Source organism: Rhinolophus hipposideros (assembly GCF_964194185.1).
Source record: "Rhinolophus hipposideros genome assembly, chromosome: 10".
Taxonomy (NCBI): domain Eukaryota; kingdom Metazoa; phylum Chordata; class Mammalia; order Chiroptera; family Rhinolophidae; genus Rhinolophus; species Rhinolophus hipposideros.
This window is the reverse complement of record NC_138056.1, coordinates 5,866,290-5,885,301: the sequence shown is the minus strand read 5'-3', so window position 1 is coordinate 5,885,301 and position 19,012 is coordinate 5,866,290. Positions and strand designations below refer to the sequence as shown.

The following is a 19,012-nucleotide window of genomic DNA, read 5'->3' as shown; positions in this document are numbered from 1 at the left end:
CAGCCATCAGGACTCCTTCTTTCTCCCTTTATTGCCTTTCTCTCTCTACCCTTCACAATAGCATCTTCCCTTTTAGCAGAACAGTCATTCCTGAGCTCCAGGCTCCTTGGCTATAGGGACCTCCCCCTCCCTGAGGGCTCCCCCCACTCAGAAGGTGTAGGCCCCGACGAAGACGGTGAGTCTCAGTACTGAGCTGGCCCGGTAGCTCATGAGGGAGTTCATGGTTACCATCTCGAGGTCCAGCACATACTCCCGGGGGCCTGTCACAGGCCGGGCGAGGACCAGCATGGCGCTGACATTGTTGATTTGCTGCAGGGCACAATGGGTGGGGGGACATGTAGATTGCATCAACCTCTGTGCCAGGACCCTCCCCCAGCATTGCCTCCCTGCACCATGTTTTGTACCCACAACCAGTTGGCTATGAAGTAAAGAGAGAGCCCTGGCCAGGTCGTGACCCCAGGCTCTCATCCAGCTCCATGACACCCTTAATATTCCTCCTGCACCCAGGCTCCTGCCTTCAGAAATCTCCCACCGGTGCTCTTCCCACCCTTTCCAGCTAGTTCTTTTGTCTAATCAAGGTCAACTGATGATTCTGGGCCAGGTATGAGACTTTGCAGAATGGCAGTGCCTTCGGTGACTTGGGGCAGGCAGACACCCCTTCAAAGCATTCCATTTCAGGAAGAGAAAAGCAGCACTGATACCGCACATACGAACCCTTGCGCCCCTCCCTGAGTCACACCTGGACCCCTCCCTCCTAACAGCTCCACCAGCAGAGCTGACTCTCTGACTCTAGACCCCTGCCCCTGCATCAACCCCTGCTGCCCCTCTCTGTAAAGCCCAGTTCCACTTGCTTGCCCTTGGAGGGCCTCTCGTTTCCGCCCCTGTTCTAAGGCTTAGGAAATTGAGGCCAGATATGTAAACCAGTGGGGGGACTCAAACCCCAATGTCTGAGTGCCTGGTGCGAATTGCATTTAACAATCTGTAGTTTGTACCAAGGAAATTTCGAACACCCCTACCTTTCTATGGAAATTCTGCCTCCTGGGGGCGGGGCTTTGAGAAGAGGCGGGGCATGGTGGCATAACCGAATCTCCCACTTAAGGTTTCCTGGAATTCAGTTTTGGATTATGCGTGTCATTTGAGGGGTGGGGTTAGGGCAAACTTACCCTAATATAGAAGTCCCCCTGTGAGTTTCCAGCACGGATCTGAAAGGCATTGTAAGCGCCGGGATAGACCGAGGTGGCTTGGATCTGGAAGACGTCAGCGGGCACACTTCGCTCCGAGGTGATGCTCATGTAACGGTGCACTATGGACGAGGGCTGCTCCCGGCACAGGGGGTTGGAAGCCGGACAGAGGCAGCGACTAGGAACCCGAGATGGAGACACAAATGAGGTCCTAGCCCATTCCTCAAATTTGGCCCACCCCCAAAATTAGGGATCCCGAAAGGATCTTCCCACTTATAACAGCGTGCATGGTTTAGTCATGAAGGAGTATGATTCCCATCAGCCCTCAGGACACTTGCCAGTCCTAATAGATGCCAGCCAGCCCCACAGCCCTCTGGAATTTGTAGTTTAGGTGGGGGCCTGGCATCAAGTTGACTCACTTGTCAGACACCTGGACATAAGGCTCCACGCAACGGTTGGTGTCCACACAGCGGTAGCCCCCATAGAAATTGACACAGGTTTGGGCTTCAGAGCACTGGTGTGCGCCGGACTCGCACTCATCAATGTCTGTCAGGGGAGAGGGGCTGGAACCTGGATGTCAGGCCAACCAACCCGACACCACCCTGCCCTGGGCAACCTGTACCTTGGCAGAGGCGTGTGGCCAGCAGCTGGTAGCCCTGTGGGCAGTGGCAAGAGAAGCGACCTGGCTCGTTAACACAGCGGTACTGGCAGAGGTAACTGGAGTAGCTGCACTCATCAATATCTGAGGGAGAGTGGGGATGAAGACTCTGGGTCAAGGGAAATCCTCTCAATTCAGTCCCATAAAGATTTACGGAAGAGCTTAGCCCCATGCAAGGCTCAATGGGAGAAGACAGAGGAGGATGAGACAAGACGGGTAAAGCACAGTAGGGGGACAAGGGATTCAAAGAAAGTTCTCCTCAGACTGCCCAGCTCACAGACCTCTCTCTTTGTCCCATGACTGGAAGACAAAAATAAATGAAAGCGCTAGGAATCCAGGCGCTTGGCTTTAAATCCTATTGACAGTTTTGGAAACCTCAATTTCCCTGTCAATAAAATGAGTAGGTTACTTTCCGTGCCAATAGCACTCTCACAAGTATGGTGAATGTTCCTAAAACCTGCCAGACTGTAAGAAGTGTGGCAAGCACCAATCCCACACAGTGACACAGTACAAGGGCAAAGATTGTATGTGCAGGGAAAGAGGCGTTATGACAGGATGCAGAGTGGTTATGGTGGGTAGACTAAGCTGATTCTCTGCAAAGAGGATTGTCCTGAGGCTCGAATGTGTTGAGCTGTTGAGCCCACCTGCAGATCTAAGAGAATGCTGGCTATTAAAAGATACAAGCATTTTGAACTGGGAGGAGATAAGAAGACAAAGGGCCAGTTCTAAGCTTCATATTTTGTCATGAACACAAATCTTGAGGATAAAAAAAATTAGACTAGCTGAGCCGTGAGGGTCCTATCTGCTCTGGTTGTCAATAACTTGCCCAATTCCTGCAACCTACAATCAGCCCTGGCACACAGTCACCTCCTGCGAGGCAGGAGCGGCGCAGGCAGGAGCCAGGTTTCCTACTCTGGGGCCTAACTGAGCCAGGTACCAATGGGGCCTTACTTGGCAGCAAAGCATAATATAAACAGGGTACGTGGCCAGATGACATGGAATGAGGTCGGGATGGAGCTGTGGCCTCATTTCACCCTAGCTTTGTGACCTTGGGCAAGTCACTTAATCTCTCTTCGTTGAAGGACTTCATGCTTATTATTTTCTTACAATCCTCCCAATAAATCTCAAAGGAGATATTACCATCCTCATTTTGCAGAGAAAGGAGAAAAATCATACCTCACAGGATTGCTGGCGGCATTAAATGAGGCCAAGCATGTAAGGAAGTGTCCTGCACAGCGCAGTGTCTCAATAAATGGTGTTCCCTTTAAAGTGGTGCTGCTTGGGACTTGAAGCCTGTCTCTTGTCATTTTCCCACTTAATCCTCAAGACAACCCATTTTACAGATGAATAAATGGGTTTGGAGAGAAGAGGCATCTCCCTTAATCCAGGATTTGAAAGCAGGTCGGTCTGACTCCCAGTCAGACTCCCAGTCTGACTCCCAGGGAGGGGGGCACCCACGTCCCTGTTCAGTCTCCCCACTGAGCTTCAGTGGGAACCTAACTGCTCCCTTCGGTGCCTTCCCACCAGGCTGGGAGTTCTGCAACCAGCTGGGGGTGGAGCACATAGGAGGTACGTGAGTGCAGAATGGACGGGGCATGGAGACATCAAATGGAGGACTGGGTGGCAGGAGGCGCAGCATGACACAGGGCCTGGGGGACCAATGGAGGAGCACTTGGCAGGGGTGGAGCTCTCACCACTGCAGGAGAAGCCATCCCGGTGCAGTTCGTAGCCCTGATGGCAGCGACATAGGAAGGTCCCATAGGAGTTGAAGCAGCGCTGCTCGCATGGAGCCCCCATGTCACATTCGTTCACATCTGGGGGTGCCAGGAAAAACAGGAGAGGAGTGAAAGCTGAGGAGCTGCCCAGAGCCCCCATTTCACCTGCTCACCTGGGCTGGTCAGGAAGGGAGCTCCCCACCCCATAACACTCTGCCCAAGACCCAGGAGCCTGGCCTAGCCCAGCCTCACCCACACAGGAGCGGTTGTTGGGCCCCAGCTGGAAGCCTGGTTCGCACTGGCAGCGGAAGGAGCCGGGCAGGTTCACACAGCGATGCTGGCAGTAGCGGTAGCGGCACTCGTCTATATCTGGGGTGGAGGCAGGAGAAGGAGGGCAGAGGGCATAAGTCAGGTGGGGCCGCAGCTGGCTGGCACTTTAGATCTCACCACCCATATTCTGGTCTATGTCTGGGTGCTGGGCTGGGTTAGGTCAGGCAGGACTCACACATACACCCATATAGTGCTGTGTCTGGTGACAGAGGTGGCAGGGGACTAGGGTGAACCCTGGGGGTCGGTTGGAATGGGAGTCAGGTGCTACGGTGAGAGCCAGGCCAGGGGCACAAAGCAGGGACTAGAGAGCCCATCCTGGACTCACCCACACATTCAGGCCCAATCTTGCGGTAACCATCAGGGCAGGTGCACTGGTAAGAACCAGGCAGGTTGTGGCACTGCTGGCTGGGGCGGCAGTCGTGCAGGGCCTGAGCACACTCGTCCACGTCTGCAGGAGACACCACTCAGCCCCCGCCTGCAAACCCACATACCACCCCACATGACAGACACCTCAATGTTGGAGGACACAGGTCAGGAACCACTCCCATAGGCGGTGGGGATATACCCCCAAAACAGGAACACGTGGATTTGACCCTCCCAATAGCACCAATAACAGTCCACCAGCCTGGGAGCCATTGGGAAAGGCACCCCTAACCTGTGAGACCCCATGCCAGGGTAGCACAGGAAACAAGGTCCTACCCATACTCCTAGGAGCACCGATTCTAGGGCCTCCCTCCAAGGCCCACGGTGCCCACGAATGGGGCCAGATCAGAAAGGGGGCAGAGGCTGAGAGGTAGAGCTCTAGCAGGGTGTCTGCAACAATCAAGGGGAGGGTGCCAGGGGCTGGCTGGGGCAGTGGGACAGGAACTGGGGCCACTAGTGGCAGGCCCCACACAAAGTGACAGTCTGGGGGAAGGTCTGGATGTTATCCCAATGGTCTTAAAGAGGCTTTTGAGCAAGGGAGAAATGTGAGGTGTGGGTTTTTAAGATGCAGTGAGAGACACTTGGTAGGAGGACTAGAAGCCTCGGCGCCAGGGCAGCCTTCACTCACCCACACAGCTCTCTTGCTCATCAGGTTCATAGCCTGGTGGGCAGGGGTTCGGGTGTTGAACAGGTGGCACTGGTGGTGGTGGGCCCTCACCATGCAGGTCGTTGATGACGGCAGCCGAGCGGGGCAGACACAAGTAGCCCCCATAGTGGTTGATGCATTTCATTTCCCCCTTGCAGGCCTCGGGGATGGTCAGGCACTCGTTGACATCTGCAGAGAGGGGCCTGCTGGGCACAGCCAGTCTCCTGGGCTGGCCATGGAGGGGGTGGGAGGCAGGAGCCCAGCTCGGCTTTGTCTAAGCTGTGTGACCCAGGCAGGGCCTTCCCTCTGTACTCAACAAGCTAAGGCTGCCTGTCCAGGACACCTCCCCAAGGCCTGCCAGAGCTGACGGTGGGGTGGCTGTTCCCAAAATCACCCCCATTCTCTTGCCCTTAAGAAAGTCTCTATCCTTCCCCAAAGCTCTGGCCCTGACTCAGACCAAGAGTGATGTGCAGGCCTCCTTACCCACCCCCGAAGACACTGCCCTCCTAGGATGTGATGGGACAGCTGGGTAGAAGAGTGATTAGAGAAGGTGCTCCTCAGGGCAGTGCCCTGTTGCTTTCCTGCCTACTGAGAGGTGGGGGCAGGGTTCTTGGGTTTCTCTGAGAGGGAGGGGCTGGATGGCTTCTCCACCCCTAGCTAAGCTGGCCCCCAGAGAACCAGAGCTGGCCTCCACAAAGCAGAACTGGGTAGAGAACAGGCCATTGGGCTCCCACTACAGCTCTTGGAGCTCGGGTTGCAATCCCCTTCCCAGTTCCTGGGGGTGGGTCAGTCCCCCAGGCACACTCACCCCGGCAGTGCTGGCTGTCGGGGTCCCACTCATAGCCATCTGTGCATTCCTACAAGGGGACCAGTGGTGGCCAGTGTTCACCCCCTGTCCCCTCCAACTCAGGCCAAGACTAGGGCCCTGAGCCTGGCCACCCTCCCGGGACTGCTCCAAACAATGGCCCCAGCTGTTCCACCAACCAGAGAAGGGGAGAATCTTCCCCAGCAGCAGCCACCCCAGGATCCTGGTCTCGGTGTCCCTGCCCAGCCCATCCCAGGCCAATGGCCCCACGGTCCCCACCGTGTAGCTGTCGGGCTCCTCCGAATCCTGGGGAGACGCTGCCCCCAAGAGCAACAGCAGCAGCGCCCGGAGCAGTAGAGACCCGGGGAGGCAGGAGGCGAAGGGGAGCATCCTGGGCTGGGAGGTGGTGGGCGGGGGTCAGGGCGCCTCGGCCACGGCACCCCCATTCCCTGCACCAGGACTCCAGAGCCCTGGCCCCAGCCTCCTCCCGCTCGGGACCGTGCTTGGGGCCCCGGAGCCCCCCAGGGCCGTGGGCCGACTCCTCACGGAGGCCAGGGTTCGGGGCCCACCCGCCCGGGGCCGCCCCGCCCCCGCCCGGTCCTCCAGTGGCGCAGGCAGAGGAGCGCAGGCCTCTCGGCTCCTTGCTGACGCCGACACCGCGGAGACTCCGTTTCGTGCCCTCCCCCCACGGACAGCCACTCACTTGGGCCCGCGACGCCCCCGCGGCCCACGGCTCCGGCGGCTCGGCTGGCTCCGACAGCGCCTGCGGGCAGACGGACGGACGGACGGCGCAGCTCCCTGGATGCGCGGCCCCAGGAAGCGCCCCCCGCCCGCCCGCCGCGGCGCGGCCCACCCCGGCGCCTCCGCCCGCCCCTCGGCGGATTCCTGAGCCCGCGCCAGGGGGAGGGACCCCGACCCCCCGCTTCTCCGCCCCTGGCCGGCCGCAGGCCCCCACCCGGTCCCCCGCGGCGCCGCCCGGAGCCGCCTACCGGCTCTGGGCCAGGGTCCCTTAGTGCTCCATCCTGGGGGCATTGGCCCTGATGCCATCCCCCCAGACACATCCGGGAGTCCCCAGGCCCTCACTTTGTGCACCCCAAATTGTCATTCTGCGCCCCCAGACCCTACCTAACTTGCACCGCCAGAATTCCATCCTGTGCACCCACATCTTAATGCAGGGGCCCCCAGACTTTTCTGCGCTTCCAAGAATGTCAACCTAATACTGGGGCTTCCAAGTCCTCAATCTAGATCCTCCAGAATTTTATTCTGTGCACCCGGACAGTCACTCCGGAAATGCCAAAACTTCATCGAGGGTCCCCAGACCCTCGCCCGAGGACAAGACGCTCCCAGGCCCAGAGTGCTTCATCTCTGTCCCCTCTTCCCTCCATCCTCAGGGTTGTTTTCAGCCAGGTGGTCCCTCCACTCCAGGACGGCGTCCCTCGAGCCCTCAGTCCTCGAACCTACAACAGTTTGAGGGCAGGGGCAGCAGTTCCTTTTTGGCCCAGAATGAATGGAAGCCCCTGTAAAGGCGGGCAGGGCTAAACTCAGGCGCGCAGGACGCTAGGGTCTCACGCCAGCCCCATCCCCGCCCTCACCCATCCTTGTCCCCCACCTCCCGGGTTTCCGCCTCGTTCCGCGAGTGGAGCAACAGCCTGTGGGGGAGGAGTTTGGGCGGAGCTGGCTCCCAGGAAGGGGCGGGGCCTCACCCTGCCCACGTCTCAGGGCGGGGCCAGACGGGAAAGGGCTGTGTGTCCAGGGATCCCCAGCCTGGGGGCAGACGGCGTGCGGGAACTGGCGAGCCCTCCCTTTTCTCACCCCTGTTTACCCTGACAATCGCCCAGAACATAGCCCCGCCCCGGGAGGGAGGTTGTGCCGGGGAGGGCCAAGCCAGTGGGTCCCAGGGTGAGCCCTTGGGATTCACGGTAAGCTGGAGAGTGACTCCCCCACCCCCAAATCCTTCCCAGCTGCTTCGGTGAGGAGGCTAAAAATAATGAAACCGAAAAGACAGTCAATACCAAGTGTTGGCAAGCACATGAAGAAATCAGAACCCTCATACACTGTGGGTGGGAATGTAAGATGGTGCACCCGCTTTGGAAAACAATTTGGCAGGTCCTCAAAATGTTGCATGACCCAGCAATTTCACTCCTAGGTATATACCCAGGGGGATTGAAAACATGTTCACACAAAAAATCTGCCCACACTGTCCATAGCCACACCATTCATAAGAACCAAAATATATAAACAACCTAGTATCCATCAACTGATGAATGGATAAACAAAATGTTTATGAATGGATAAAAATACGACGGAATATTATTCAGGCATAAAAAAGAATGCAGAACTGGTATGTGCTACAATATGGACGAATCTTGAAAATATTACAGTAGGTAATAAGCCAGATGCAAAAGTTCACACGTCCCATTTATGTGACACCTCCAGCCAGAACACGCAAATCTGGGAGACAAACTAAATTAGTGTTTGACAGAGGGAAAGGGAACAGGAGTGACTGCGAATAAGTGTGGTGTTTCTTTGCGGATGATGAAAATTCTCTGAATTAGATAGTGGTGATGGTTGTGCAATTATGCAAATACACTAAAAAGCACGGAAATACACTTTAAAAGGGTGAATTTTATGGTATGTAAATTACATATCTCAATAAAGTTCGATTCCCACAAGGGATGGTGGGCTGCGCCCCCTGCAACTAACAACTGGCAACTGGACCTGGAGCTGAGCTGCACCCTCCACAACTAAGATTGATAGGACAACAACTTGACTTGGAAAAAAGGCCTGGAAGTACACACTGTTCCCCAATAAAGTCCTGTTCCCCTTCCCCAATAAAATCTTTAAAAATAATAAAATATTAGCACTTGATTATCAAGATCGAACCATTCCAGACATCAGCCTGCACCTCCCACCTCCCCAGTCCCCTTGCCCAGCCAGGGCAGGGGTGCCATTATCACTCCAATTCATAGATGACAGAGGCTGATATTTGTGTAGACTCAGCCAGAATGGTAAGGACAGGATTTGAACTCAAGTTACTCTGACTCCAAGACTTTCCGGGCTCTTTGCCCCACAGTAGAGCATTAAGGACCCACCATTTGAGGCCCTACCCTGTGCCAGCCAAGGTTAAAGGTGCTCCAGAATGTCGTTCCAATCAAAGGCATTGTCACTGCCACTGAGAGATGAGGATCTGAGGCCCACAGGGGAATGACTGGGTGCACAAGCTGGTGTCTCCACTTTGGACCTGAACCTCCATCTTTGAACTATTCGGCCTGGGTGCGCCTGCCCCTCCGAATGGCCTCCTCAGCACACCTCTCCTGACCTCTGTGACCCTGATGACTTTCCTTGTCTTCTTCCCTTCTGCACTGGGTCACAAGGCCTATCTTGGTGGTCTCTCTCCCACCACGTCATGAGCTCTGCCCAGGCAGTGAGCCCCTGAGGCCCCAGGGTCCATGGCCCAGCCCTTGTGGGATGCCAGGCAGAAGCTGCAGGATGAGCAAGGGAATGAACAAATGAGTGATGGAGTGGGGAAGTCCATTCATTTAACAAATGTTTACTGAGTGGTCACCATTGACCAAGCACCAGGGACACAGCACTGATCAAAAAAGATCCAAATCTCCTTGTCTTCTGGGGCTCACATTCAAGGGAGGGAAGGAGTGAATCAAAGAGGAAGGCCACCCAGCCCCACATCTCCTCCCCCAAATTTCCACAACCCTAACCACTTGAGATTTTATGACACCCTCTTTGGTGCCCACACTGGGACCTCCAGCTTACACAGGCTTAGTCATAGTCCCACACAACCCAAGGCCAGCTTGGGGCACATGACTGGGATCTAGAACCACGGAGCCAGGTACCCCTCTGTGCATGGTCTGTCTACCGAACTTCAGTAAAGGCAGCATGGCTCTCGTTTCCAAATAAAGGAGTCCCTTAGCTTACTGGCTGGGGTGGGAGTGAGGGTGTGCAGCAAAATGGATGCTCACAGTTTTGGGGAGTTTCCCAATGAAAGAAGAAATTAGGTAGGGAGTGCACGAATAAATGAATGCCAGGATCAGAGCCCTCTTCCCTTCCCTTCTCTCCCATCCCCATGGGTCCCCAAGAAAGCCAGCTTTTTTTCTCAGCCATCTCTTGCTTGGACACTGGTTCCAACCTGGGGGCTCATAAGGGAGATCCCCACCCAAGAGGCCTAGAACAGAGGCAGCAGCAACGGCCCAGCTCTTGGTCTCACAGGCTTTGGCCTTGATCTGAGACGCCTACCCTGCTATCTTTCTGCCCCGAGGCCCACTCAGACCCCTCATCACCTTCCTCAGATAGTTAAAGCAACGAGGAAAAGGAGGAGGCAGTAGCTGCTAGTTGCTGTCCCCTGGACCTTGCACTTTCCTGTTTAAAACCCATGACAACCAATTATTCAGTCAACACCCATCAAGCTTGCCCCATGCCCGGCCACATCCTGGGGGCTGTGGACACAGGCACACCAGACACCGCTGTAGTTGGAAGGGAGATGAAGAGAGCAGGCGCAGGTACAGCAGGGGCTCAGGGGGCTGCAGGTTACATCAAAGGATGGCGCAGCAGGAAAGTTTTCTGGAAGGGGTGACCCTTGTGTTGACTGAGCTTCGAAGGATGAGCTAGAGTACTTCCCACGGGGCACTGACCACCCTCTATCCGCACCGTTGTCAGGGGCCCGAGGTCCCCTTCACCCCCTGTACTTCCGTTACAGCGCTGATGGCTGTCACTGCCCTCTTAGGACCTGCCTCCTCCTGTCACCTTAAGGACAGGTCCATTTCTATATCCCAAGAATTGCCCAGAACACGGTGGGGAGAGAACCTCTGTTGAATACAGAACAAGGGTTGGGTGGGGAACAGGCGGGCAGAGGGCCCTGTAGGGACTAGAGCCTAATGGCTCTTGCTTGAGGGGTCGGCCTCCCCCGCCCAGCGTGGTTTCCCTTGTGGTCTCTCCAGCTCCACCCTCAGCCCCTCCAGCTTGGTCTGCACAGCTTCCTGCCCCCCGGCACTCTGGTTGTCAGCAGCATGGCCCTAACTGTCCATCTCTCCTGCTTCCTTGCACTCTTGGTGACAGGCCTGGCTCAAGACATCATGGGCTCCCGCAGGGGCCAGGTAAGTGCCCATAACCTGTTCCCCATACCCTTCCTGCTGCAATCCCCAGGCCTGGAGCCCACCCCTTCAGAAACTGCCTTGTTCTCCTTTCTCAGAGGGAGAAACTGAGGAAGGAGAGATGATTGATGTACCCAAGCTCACACAGGGAGACAGTGCAGGCTTGTCTGACCCCTAGTCCCGTCCTTGCCTGGCGGAGAGCCCAAGTGCAGTCCCAGCAATGACTCCCCACCCAAACCCCTCCCTCAACAACCTCGGTTTCTTCCAGGACCCAGGTCCCCAGCCACTGAAGCTGAAAGAGGTCTTCACTTTGTTCCAGATCCGGTACAACCGAAGTTACTCGAACCCAGCAGGTAGTACAGAATCCGCGTATCTCTGGTCCAAACCCCCTCCTCCCATTTAGTAGATGAGGAAGGACATCAAGGCTCAGGACGGGGAATGGGCTTGGCTAAGGCCACTCGGCAGGCCAGCAGCAGGGCTTCCCGAATGCACAGGTGGGACAAGGCCATTCTTGACTGTGGCCTGGAGGGAGGTGGCAGCTGTGGGGAGCTGCCCAGTCCCAGAGAATCCTTTGCATCTATAGCCACTTTCCTGTGACTCCAGGCAGCAGCAGATCACCATCTAGTCCTGAGTTCATTCAGCAGGAGCCCAAGGATACCCATCTTGTCCCCAAGCTGGGGGTTCCTTCTTCACCCCCATGAGTTACCCTGCCCTCTCTGGGTCTCATCTCCCTTAGGGCATCTATGGGCATCTTTCAGCCCACGTTGCCCATGCTATGGACTTGTACCCCATCCTGCCCCCCCAACCCCCACCATGTTCCATCTCCAGACCTGCGATCAGAGGTGTCAAGTGGAGGTGGAGGTGACTGGGCCGGAAGCCAGTCTCTGACCACAAACCTTTCCTTCTGAGTCACTGCCTTCAGACCCTTTACTTGCTTTCCTTCCAGGTGGGCAGTTGCCCCCTTCCCACTTCCTGGGAAAACCCAACCCCGGGTGGGCTGGAGAGCTGCTTCCTTGGCCCACGTATCCTCAGTGGGGCCTGCAGGGGCCACAGGAAGGGAGCCAGTGCTCATCTGAGCGAGCGTGGGAGGAAGCCCAGCCTGTGGCCACTTCCTGCCCACTGGGGCTGGGGAGCCAGTCTAGGATGACCCCCTTTTGATCCAGAGTATGCTCGCCGCCTGGACATCTTTGCCCGCAACCTGGCCCAGGCTCAGCGGCTGCAGGAGGAGGACTTGGGCACAGCCGAGTTTGGGGTGACTCCATTCAGTGACCTGACAGGTACTGGAACACCTCGTGGCCCCTCAGCGGTGGGTGGGGAAGCAGAGCCTTATCCAGGGATTCTGGCAGATGAACAGGGTAGACCCTTGGCTTTCGTTTCCCAGAGAGGGATCCTGAGTACCAGAGGCCTGAGTGCTTGTCCCAAATTACAGGGAGCAGGGACAGGCACTCTGCAGGCCTGTGGGCCAGTCCAGCTCAGGGCCAAGGCAGCAGGAACTTGGTCTCTTAGGCCTAAGAACCCTTGCCTTTCTATCTACCAGCCTACTACTCAAATGGCCAAGAATATGGATGGCTGACGTGGGAGAGGCAGAATATGGGAAAGGAGGGGTCAATATTGTGACCTTGGTGGTCCCATCTGTCCCCCAGAGGAGGAGTTTGGCCAGCTCTATGGGCATCAGAGGGCAGCTGGAAGGGCCCTCAACGTGGACAGGAAGGTAGCATCTGATGAGTGGGGTCAGACAGTGCCCCCCACCTGTGACTGGCGGAAGGCGGCTGGTATCATCTCACCCATCAAGGACCAGGTACCTGCCCCCACCCAACCCAGCTCAGTTCAGCCCCAGTGGTGAGAGGGAGAGGTAAGGGGCAAGGCCTGGATCCTTTACCTAGCTCCTGCCCTCCTCCCCATTAGAAAACCTGCAAGTGCTGCTGGGCCATAGCAGCAGCGGGCAACATCGAGTCTCTGTGGGGCATTAAATCCCGACAGCCTGTGGAAGTCTCCGTGCAACGTATGGCTGGGAGAGGGGGCATGTGTGACAGTGGGGGGTGGGGGACCGGGCATGGGGCTTGGTCACCCACATTGCCCCTTCTTGCACCAGAGCTACTCGACTGTAACCGCTGTGGGGATGGCTGCAAGGGCGGCTACGTCTGGGATGCGTTCACAACCGTTCTCAACAACAGTGAGTGTTGGGCCTCACCGGGTGGCTGCGGGGGAGGGATGTTTTGGAGCTGAGTCTCCGCCTGGCGTTATATATCTCCAGGCGGCCTGGCCAGCGAAAAGGACTACCCATTCCGGGGGAAGAGCAGAACCCACGACTGTCAGGCCGAGAAGTACAGAAAGGTGGCCTGGATCCAGGACTTCATCATGCTGCCGGACTGCGAGCAGGGTGGAGACCCGGGGGAGATGCGGCTGGGGCGGGAGACAGGAATGACAGGGGCAGACAGACCAGACTACAGATCGAGATGGAAGGATGCGGGGTGGGGGGCTGGAGGGAGAGAGAGACAGAGACACCTATAAGCTGAGAGCAGGGGGCATAAGGAAGACCGGGCCTGATGGCACCTTCTACCCCCAGGAATTGCCCGGTACCTGGCCACCCAGGGCCCCATCACCGTGACCATTAACATGAAGCTACTGCAGGTAGGATATACGGAATGGGGTAGCGGCCTGTAGGGGAGGGAGCCCCGACTCAGCCCCTCTGCCCCTGCCCCTGCAGCACTACCAGAAGGGTGTGATCAAGGCCACGCCCACCACCTGTGACCCCCAGCATGTGGATCACGCTGTCCTGCTGGTGGGTTTTGGTAAGTGCAAATCGGTGGAGGGCAGGCGGGCAGCCCCATCCCAGTCTCGTCCTCGTCCTCGTCACTCCATCCCATACTGGATCCTGAAGAATTCCTGGGGGGCCAGCTGGGGTGAGGAGGTGAGTGCAATCTACTGGGGGAGGACAGGGCAGGACAGGCCTCTCCCCACCTTCTGGCCCTGATATTCCCTAACTTTCTAGGGCTATTTCCGGCTGCATCGAGGGAGCAATGCCTGCGGCATCACCAAGTTCCCAATTACTGCCCGAATGGTCAAACCAGCTAAGAAGCAGCAACAGCTAGTTTCCTGCCCTCCTTGAGCTCATCCCTCAACTCTCCTGCTATGCCAGATGCCTCCTTGCTGGCGTCACCCCAAAGCCTTTGCCTGTCCTCACAATCATCTTGCTATGGGTTGAATAAACCAAGACAAGACCCCGTCTTCTAAGTGGACTCAGCTGGGCGGGGAAATAGACAGGGAGAGCAGACACCACTACCTGACACATCCTAGCCCCTGCAGGGCTGACGTACACACAGATCCTTATATACACGACACTTAGATACATACGCGTGCACACCTCCCACACACAGACCCTGTGTGTACCCATGCACAGCCTCCTCCAGAGTCATGGCAACTTTATTGTCAGTGTGGGCAGGGTGTGGGAGGGGCCTCAGTCATGATAGAGGCGCAGGAGGCAGCCACGCAGGGTACCCATGTAGCGGTCCCAGAGGGCCTGGTGCCTGCAATGACAACGGGGACAGTAACGGCTGAGTTTTCCTGCAAACCGCCAGGTCAGGACACTGCTCTATATACCTTTCACTCTTTAATCCTCACGATATTCTTATGATCCTTATCATTAGTATCCCATTTGTATATATGCAGAAATTGAGGCACGAGAGATTAAGGAACTTGCCCAAGGTCAGGTCACAGCTTCTAAGAGGTGGAGCCAGGATCCTGGTCCACAGAGAGACTTCCACCCCCAGGACGGCAGAACAGGGGACCCTGAGTCTGCAGGAGGGCCAGGCCCTGGCAGGAAGCTGGCTGGGGCGAGGCCAAGCTGGACAGGAGGCCTGGGGTCGCTCACCGGAAGCCATCCAGGGAGTGGACGGATGCTGAATACTGATTCAAGAAGAGCCGCACATCATTCAATGGCCAGTGGTCGGAGCGGCAGGGCTCCACGAACTGTGGGCCCAAAGGAACATCTAGTACTGGTACCGCAGACACAGGCCAGGTTGGGGGTGCACACAGCAGGCGGGACAGCTCACCTTCTCCACAAGGTCCACAAACAGGTCTCTGACGTCCTTATTGTGGGTCAGCTTGGCGGCCACATTCACTAGTCCCCGGGACAGGTTCTGTGGGGACAGGGACCTAGGAGTTCTGCTTTCTGCCCCAAAGGCTGAGGGCTGAGCCCAGAGGCTGGGAAAAGGGCAGGACCCTCCCTAAATGTATCCACCTCCCTCCAATAACTCCGCAATGTTTAGGTGGCTGGCTCCCCACCTCACAGGTAGGCAGGGGGAGCAGCAGCGCCACCTGCCGGTCAATCTAGGGCTTGAGCAGAGTTGCCTGGTGGGACAGTGCATCGGACGCTGAAGATGCTCAAGGGACACAGGCTGGATTGGCCACAAACCTTGAAGTTGGCTTCCATCTCAGAGAAGACACCGAGCTTTCCCCGGAGGGCAGTGCACACCAGGCTGCAGGCAGAAAGGGTCAAGCCTAGAGCTGTCTGGGCGCCCGTTTCAGGCCCCACCCCATGGCTGCCCCCAGTAACCTCTTGTGCAGGTCCAGAAGGTCCTTGTCAGCCACCAGCACCTTGAGCTCCTTCAAGTCCTGGAGAAACTCCTTGTCTAAGTCCACGTCCATGTCGTCCACCTGGGAGTCTGCGTGAAGCCCATGGACGGAGTTGGGGTGGGGGATAAAATGCTCTCCTGACAGCCTGAGCCATCCTCACACACCACTCTATTGCACCCCCACGAGACAGACAGGAAGTGGAGTGTCAGAGAGGTGGAGTGACTCGCCCCAGGCCATGGAGAAGTAGTGGGCGCTTCGTCTGCAAACACAGTGTGTGTGGAGACATTGACCACGAGCAGAGGTGGCTGGGAAGGGGCTTTGGAGAAGAAGAGATGCTGGGGAGAGCGCCTGCAGGAGAAACTGCTGGTGGGAAAGCAGACCCCGAGAGGAGGGGAGGTGTCCGGGCACCTGGGTCAGTGGGGGCCTCACCGACGGCTCCAAGGGTCCAGTTCTGGATCATGAGCTCAGCACAGAAAGCAAAGTCGCCAAAGCTCAGATACTGCAGTTTTTTCTTCCCTGTCTCAAAGCGGTTGTTGGCAAAGAAGACGATGGCTGCATAGTCCCTGCAGGGAGGGGACAGTGCACCTGTCAGGGCTGGCAATTCCTTCTTAGCAAGCAGCTCCCCCCTGCAACTTTGGCTGGGCATCCGAGTTCTGGACTCTCTCTGCCCTAACTCACTGTGTGACATGTTTCAAGTCACCTCTCTCTGGGCCTCCTCGTCTGTGCAAAGAGGTTTCAGCCCAGGTCTCCTAAGGGATACAGCAGGAGACCACAAGGGTAACGGTCACCACTTACCGAACACTTCCTAAGCCCCAGGGGCTGTGCTATGCGCCTTACATGTGGCACCTCACAACCGCCCAACTGACAAATGGCCAGGCTGGGATCTGAATTCAGGCCAATCTTATCCAAAGTACAGACCATTAGAAAGTATAGTGAGATAACCATTCCCCAAACACAGCCAGGTCAAGTGGGTTGGGGTGGGGAAAGTGGACCAGCTTCAGGGCCCAGGAAAGACTGTGCAGGATGGGGGGAAGACGACGGCTCCTTGCCTGGTCCCTCACCTGGCCAATCGATCGGAGAGGAGGAAGTGTTGCTGGATGTTATCGACCAGGGAGCCCCGCATTTCCTCCACCACCTTGAAGACTCGCTTAAAGTTGTCAAACTGCAGGGCAATTAGTGAAGGAGGGTGGACTGGTCACAGGTTGCTAACCCAATAAGCTAACTATTGAACACCCATCCTCACCTAGCCACCTATTTAGTCAACAGATGCTGACATAGCACATTATTCCTTCAACAAACTATTAGTAATACCTATTATGAATTCAACAAATGTCTGCCAGCTTCTGTCATCTTGCTTCAGATAAACATTTACTCACTCCTATCTCTGAATTCACCCCTATTTTAGCATTGTACTCTCCAGTTCTTCATGAGCTTGTGCTGAAACTGACTAAAACTCAGGAAGTAAAAAAATGAGCAAATGCTAAGCCCTACACAGGCAGCCCACAGGAGACAAAGAAAAGCCATAAAGGCCCAAAAGAAACATTACTTCTCCCTGGCACTACCGGAAAGGCTTGTGGAGAAGTCGACATCTGTCCCTGCCTTGGATTTCACGGGGGTAGGAGATATGAGCAAAAGAAAGCTGGGCGCTGGGGAAAGTAAGCCTAGAGAGGCTGGCAAGGAGCAGATCACAGGAGCGTAACTGTATGAAGCTCAAGATCAAGGAGTGTGACAACTATCCAGGAGGGAGTGGGAGCCAATGAAAGTTTATGGACAGGGGAAAACTATGGTCAGATCTGGGCTTCTGAAAGGTCACTCTGGTCAAAGAGTAGAAAATGGTTTGGAATAGGTAAAAACAGGGGACAGGAGAAGGGGTATGAAGCCACTGCCATAATTAGAGGTGAGAGGGGTTGCTGGAGATGGGGCAGGGGTGGAAGTGATGGAGTGAAGGGGCAGTATATAGATGGGATGTTTGTTGGAGAGAAGGGGGCTGTCGTGCCCACCTGTCTTCGGCAGCTCTTAAGGGTGATGCCTGTTTTGGTGCTGATGTCGTCCAGGTCTTTCTTGGTGCCCTTGGACAGCTTCTTGCCCAGGACCTCCCGCACAAAGGCCTCGTCAAAGGCATAGTACCTGCGTGGAGGCAGAAGACACTATTGACTTTCCATAAAGGAAAGGAAAGAGGGCCTGGCAGGGTCTGGGATTGGCCCTTTGTGCTATCAACTTTCTCACGACTGGGTAAGTCCCATCCCTCCCTGGGTCTCGGTTTCAGCCTACACAATGGGTATATGGTGGCGCACCTCTCGATGAGCAGCGCCTGTCGGGAGGGCGGGATCTGGAAGATGAGTTGGTGTAGCAGCTTGGGCGGGGCGTGCAGCAGGCGCTCCAGCATGTGGAAAGTTCGGTAGTGGTCCATGGTGTCACTCTGCAGCACCGCTGCCGTGGCGCCCGTCTGCTCCAGGATTCCCGAGCGCACCCTCAGGGCCACCGCGTCGTTCACTGCGGAGTGGGCGCTAGTATCAGACCCCGCCCTGCCGACCTCAGAGTCCCTCCAGGGATTCCAGCCTCCACCTCCATACATCCCTTACTCCCTCTGCCGCTTCTCCTCGAGAAGCCTAAGTCCAGGACCCGCCCCTTCTCCCATCCAAAACAACAGTTCGCCCCGACGGGCACCCCCAGACGGCCCCCACAGACCAGAATAACCATCCAGCCAGAGGCGATACACGTCCTCGTCTATGAGGGTCGTGTTCCCTACGAAGATATCCAGCTCGCTGGTCATAGCGACCCCCGGACCGGGGCGCAGCCGCAGCGCCCCAGCAGGAGCGAGCACTGCGGGGACCCGGCGCGCTGCCGCCGCCTCCGGGCCACTTCCGGGAGCGCCGAGGTTCGGCTTCCTCCGGCGGAGCCAGGAAAGGACCACTTCCGGGACAGAGCGGGTGGGGCGGGAGCGGAGAGGGAAGAGGCGGTGGAAGTGGAGTAGCTCCTCCTCTCGGCGGGAGGGGGAATTCCAGTCTCCTACATCCTTAGAGTTGAGGCCTCCCGCCAGTCTCCCCTGCCCCAGAATCCTTCCTATTACTTCCTTCTGTTTCCCCACTCTCACTTTCTCTGCCCTTTTCCGGGCCTCTCTACTTTGACCTGTATCCTAAACTTAGGGGTTTCACAGGGCTCAGCCCGAAATCTTTTCTCTACAATAAAGGTATCTGGGCCGACTTCCAAGGGCCCTTGCAGGGAGCTCCTCAGGCCATCCACGAATGAGCATCTCTCCTGGGCCCGGAACACTTGCTCCCATGGTTTTTAACACTGTCCACCTCACTCCCCCCGACCCCCCCCCCATCCCACCGCCCCACTAATGACCTCCCTTATTCTGCAGCTCAGAGCTCTGTCTGGAAGCCCACATCCAGAGGGCCGCCTATCTGCGAGTCTTTCCACGCCGTCTCCCCACAGGCTCCCCCAAAAGCAAGATAGACCTCTTGATCTCCCCAATCTGTTTCTTTTCTGCATTCCTTACCTTAATAACAACCCCAATATCCACCCAGTTCTCGTGCCAGAAACCTGGGCTTTCTCCCAGACTCGCCTCTCT

General features: G+C 56.6%; 3 protein-coding genes and 1 pseudogene across 8 annotated transcripts; 2 read left to right on the top strand and 2 right to left on the bottom strand.

The window, feature by feature from the left end:
- Positions 1 to 15: 15 nt before the first annotated feature.
- On the bottom strand, positions 16 to 7,415 carry EFEMP2 (EGF containing fibulin extracellular matrix protein 2). Of its 3 annotated transcripts, XM_081061786.1 has the most exons (13): positions 7,368 to 7,415; positions 6,884 to 7,215; positions 6,462 to 6,521; positions 6,038 to 6,154; positions 5,762 to 5,810; positions 4,936 to 5,142; positions 4,210 to 4,332; positions 3,807 to 3,923; positions 3,534 to 3,653; positions 1,804 to 1,923; positions 1,601 to 1,727; positions 1,164 to 1,359; positions 16 to 309 (listed from the first exon to the last, which is right to left on the bottom strand). In XM_081061786.1, exons 4-13 carry the CDS (start codon positions 6,146 to 6,148, stop codon positions 148 to 150), a joined length of 1,332 nt encoding a protein of 443 aa, XP_080917912.1. In that variant the 5' UTR covers positions 6,149 to 6,154; positions 6,462 to 6,521; positions 6,884 to 7,215; positions 7,368 to 7,415; the 3' UTR covers positions 16 to 147. The 3 variants fall into 3 exon arrangements, with proteins under 3 accessions (XP_080917912.1, XP_080917911.1, XP_080917913.1); XM_081061785.1 differs by lacking the exons at positions 6,884 to 7,215; positions 7,368 to 7,415 and having other exon boundaries at positions 6,462 to 6,614; XM_081061787.1 differs by lacking the exons at positions 6,884 to 7,215; positions 7,368 to 7,415 and having other exon boundaries at positions 6,038 to 6,149; positions 6,462 to 6,589.
- Positions 2,260 to 2,568, top strand: LOC308503612 (large ribosomal subunit protein eL42-like; annotated as a pseudogene). The gene has a single exon. The product of its transcript is annotated as a large ribosomal subunit protein eL42-like (transcript).
- Positions 7,416 to 10,764: 3,349 nt separating the features above from the next.
- Positions 10,765 to 14,090, top strand: CTSW (cathepsin W; the record flags this gene model as incomplete). 2 transcript variants are annotated; one of them, XM_081062772.1, is made up of 10 exons in its annotated part: positions 10,765 to 10,866; positions 11,132 to 11,216; positions 12,027 to 12,140; positions 12,507 to 12,661; positions 12,769 to 12,865; positions 12,956 to 13,036; positions 13,118 to 13,243; positions 13,430 to 13,494; positions 13,571 to 13,774; positions 13,856 to 14,090. In XM_081062772.1, the coding sequence occupies 10 exons, from the start codon at positions 10,780 to 10,782 to the stop codon at positions 13,970 to 13,972; spliced, it is 1,131 nt and encodes a 376-aa protein (XP_080918898.1). In that variant the 3' UTR covers positions 13,973 to 14,090. The 2 variants fall into 2 exon arrangements, with proteins under 2 accessions (XP_080918898.1, XP_080918897.1); XM_081062771.1 differs by having other exon boundaries at positions 10,780 to 10,866; positions 12,769 to 13,036; positions 13,856 to 14,041.
- A 131-nt stretch (positions 14,091 to 14,221) lies between these two features.
- Positions 14,222 to 18,327, bottom strand: FIBP (FGF1 intracellular binding protein). Of its 2 annotated transcripts, none has more exons than XM_081064061.1 (10): positions 18,127 to 18,327; positions 17,733 to 17,931; positions 17,439 to 17,565; positions 16,500 to 16,600; positions 15,868 to 16,001; positions 15,419 to 15,527; positions 15,278 to 15,341; positions 14,916 to 15,002; positions 14,735 to 14,832; positions 14,222 to 14,390 (listed from the first exon to the last, which is right to left on the bottom strand). In XM_081064061.1, the coding sequence occupies exons 1-10, from the start codon at positions 18,209 to 18,211 to the stop codon at positions 14,321 to 14,323; spliced, it is 1,074 nt and encodes a 357-aa protein (XP_080920187.1). In that variant the 5' UTR covers positions 18,212 to 18,327; the 3' UTR covers positions 14,222 to 14,320. The 2 variants fall into 2 exon arrangements, with proteins under 2 accessions (XP_080920187.1, XP_080920186.1); XM_081064060.1 differs by having other exon boundaries at positions 14,258 to 14,390; positions 15,847 to 16,001.
- Between the last annotated feature and the right edge of the window lie 685 nt (positions 18,328 to 19,012).

What these genes read in the sequence shown, in the direction of transcription:
- FIBP (XM_081064060.1), bottom strand. Translation starts at nt 18,211, where the DNA reads ATGACCAGCGAGCTGGATATCTTCGTAGGGAACACGACCCTCATAGAC. An exon ending in TGAGGCCCCCACTGACCCAG is followed by an intron (nt 15,528 to 15,846) that starts GTGCCCGGACAC and finishes GGCTTCACGCAG; the next exon opens with ACTCCCAGGTGGACGACATG. An exon ending in AGATGGAAGCCAACTTCAAG is followed by an intron (nt 15,003 to 15,277) that starts GTTTGTGGCCAA and finishes CTGTCCCCACAG; the next exon opens with AACCTGTCCCGGGGACTAGT.
- EFEMP2 (XM_081061786.1), bottom strand. Translation starts at nt 6,148, where the DNA reads ATGCTCCCCTTCGCCTCCTGCCTCCCCGGGTCTCTACTGCTCCGGGCG. An exon ending in CAACAACCGCTCCTGTGTGG is followed by an intron (nt 3,654 to 3,806) that starts GTGAGGCTGGGC and finishes TGGCACCCCCAG; the next exon opens with ATGTGAACGAATGTGACATG. An exon ending in AGGGGGACTTCTATATTAGG is followed by an intron (nt 310 to 1,163) that starts GTAAGTTTGCCC and finishes TGTGCCCTGCAG; the next exon opens with CAAATCAACAATGTCAGCGC.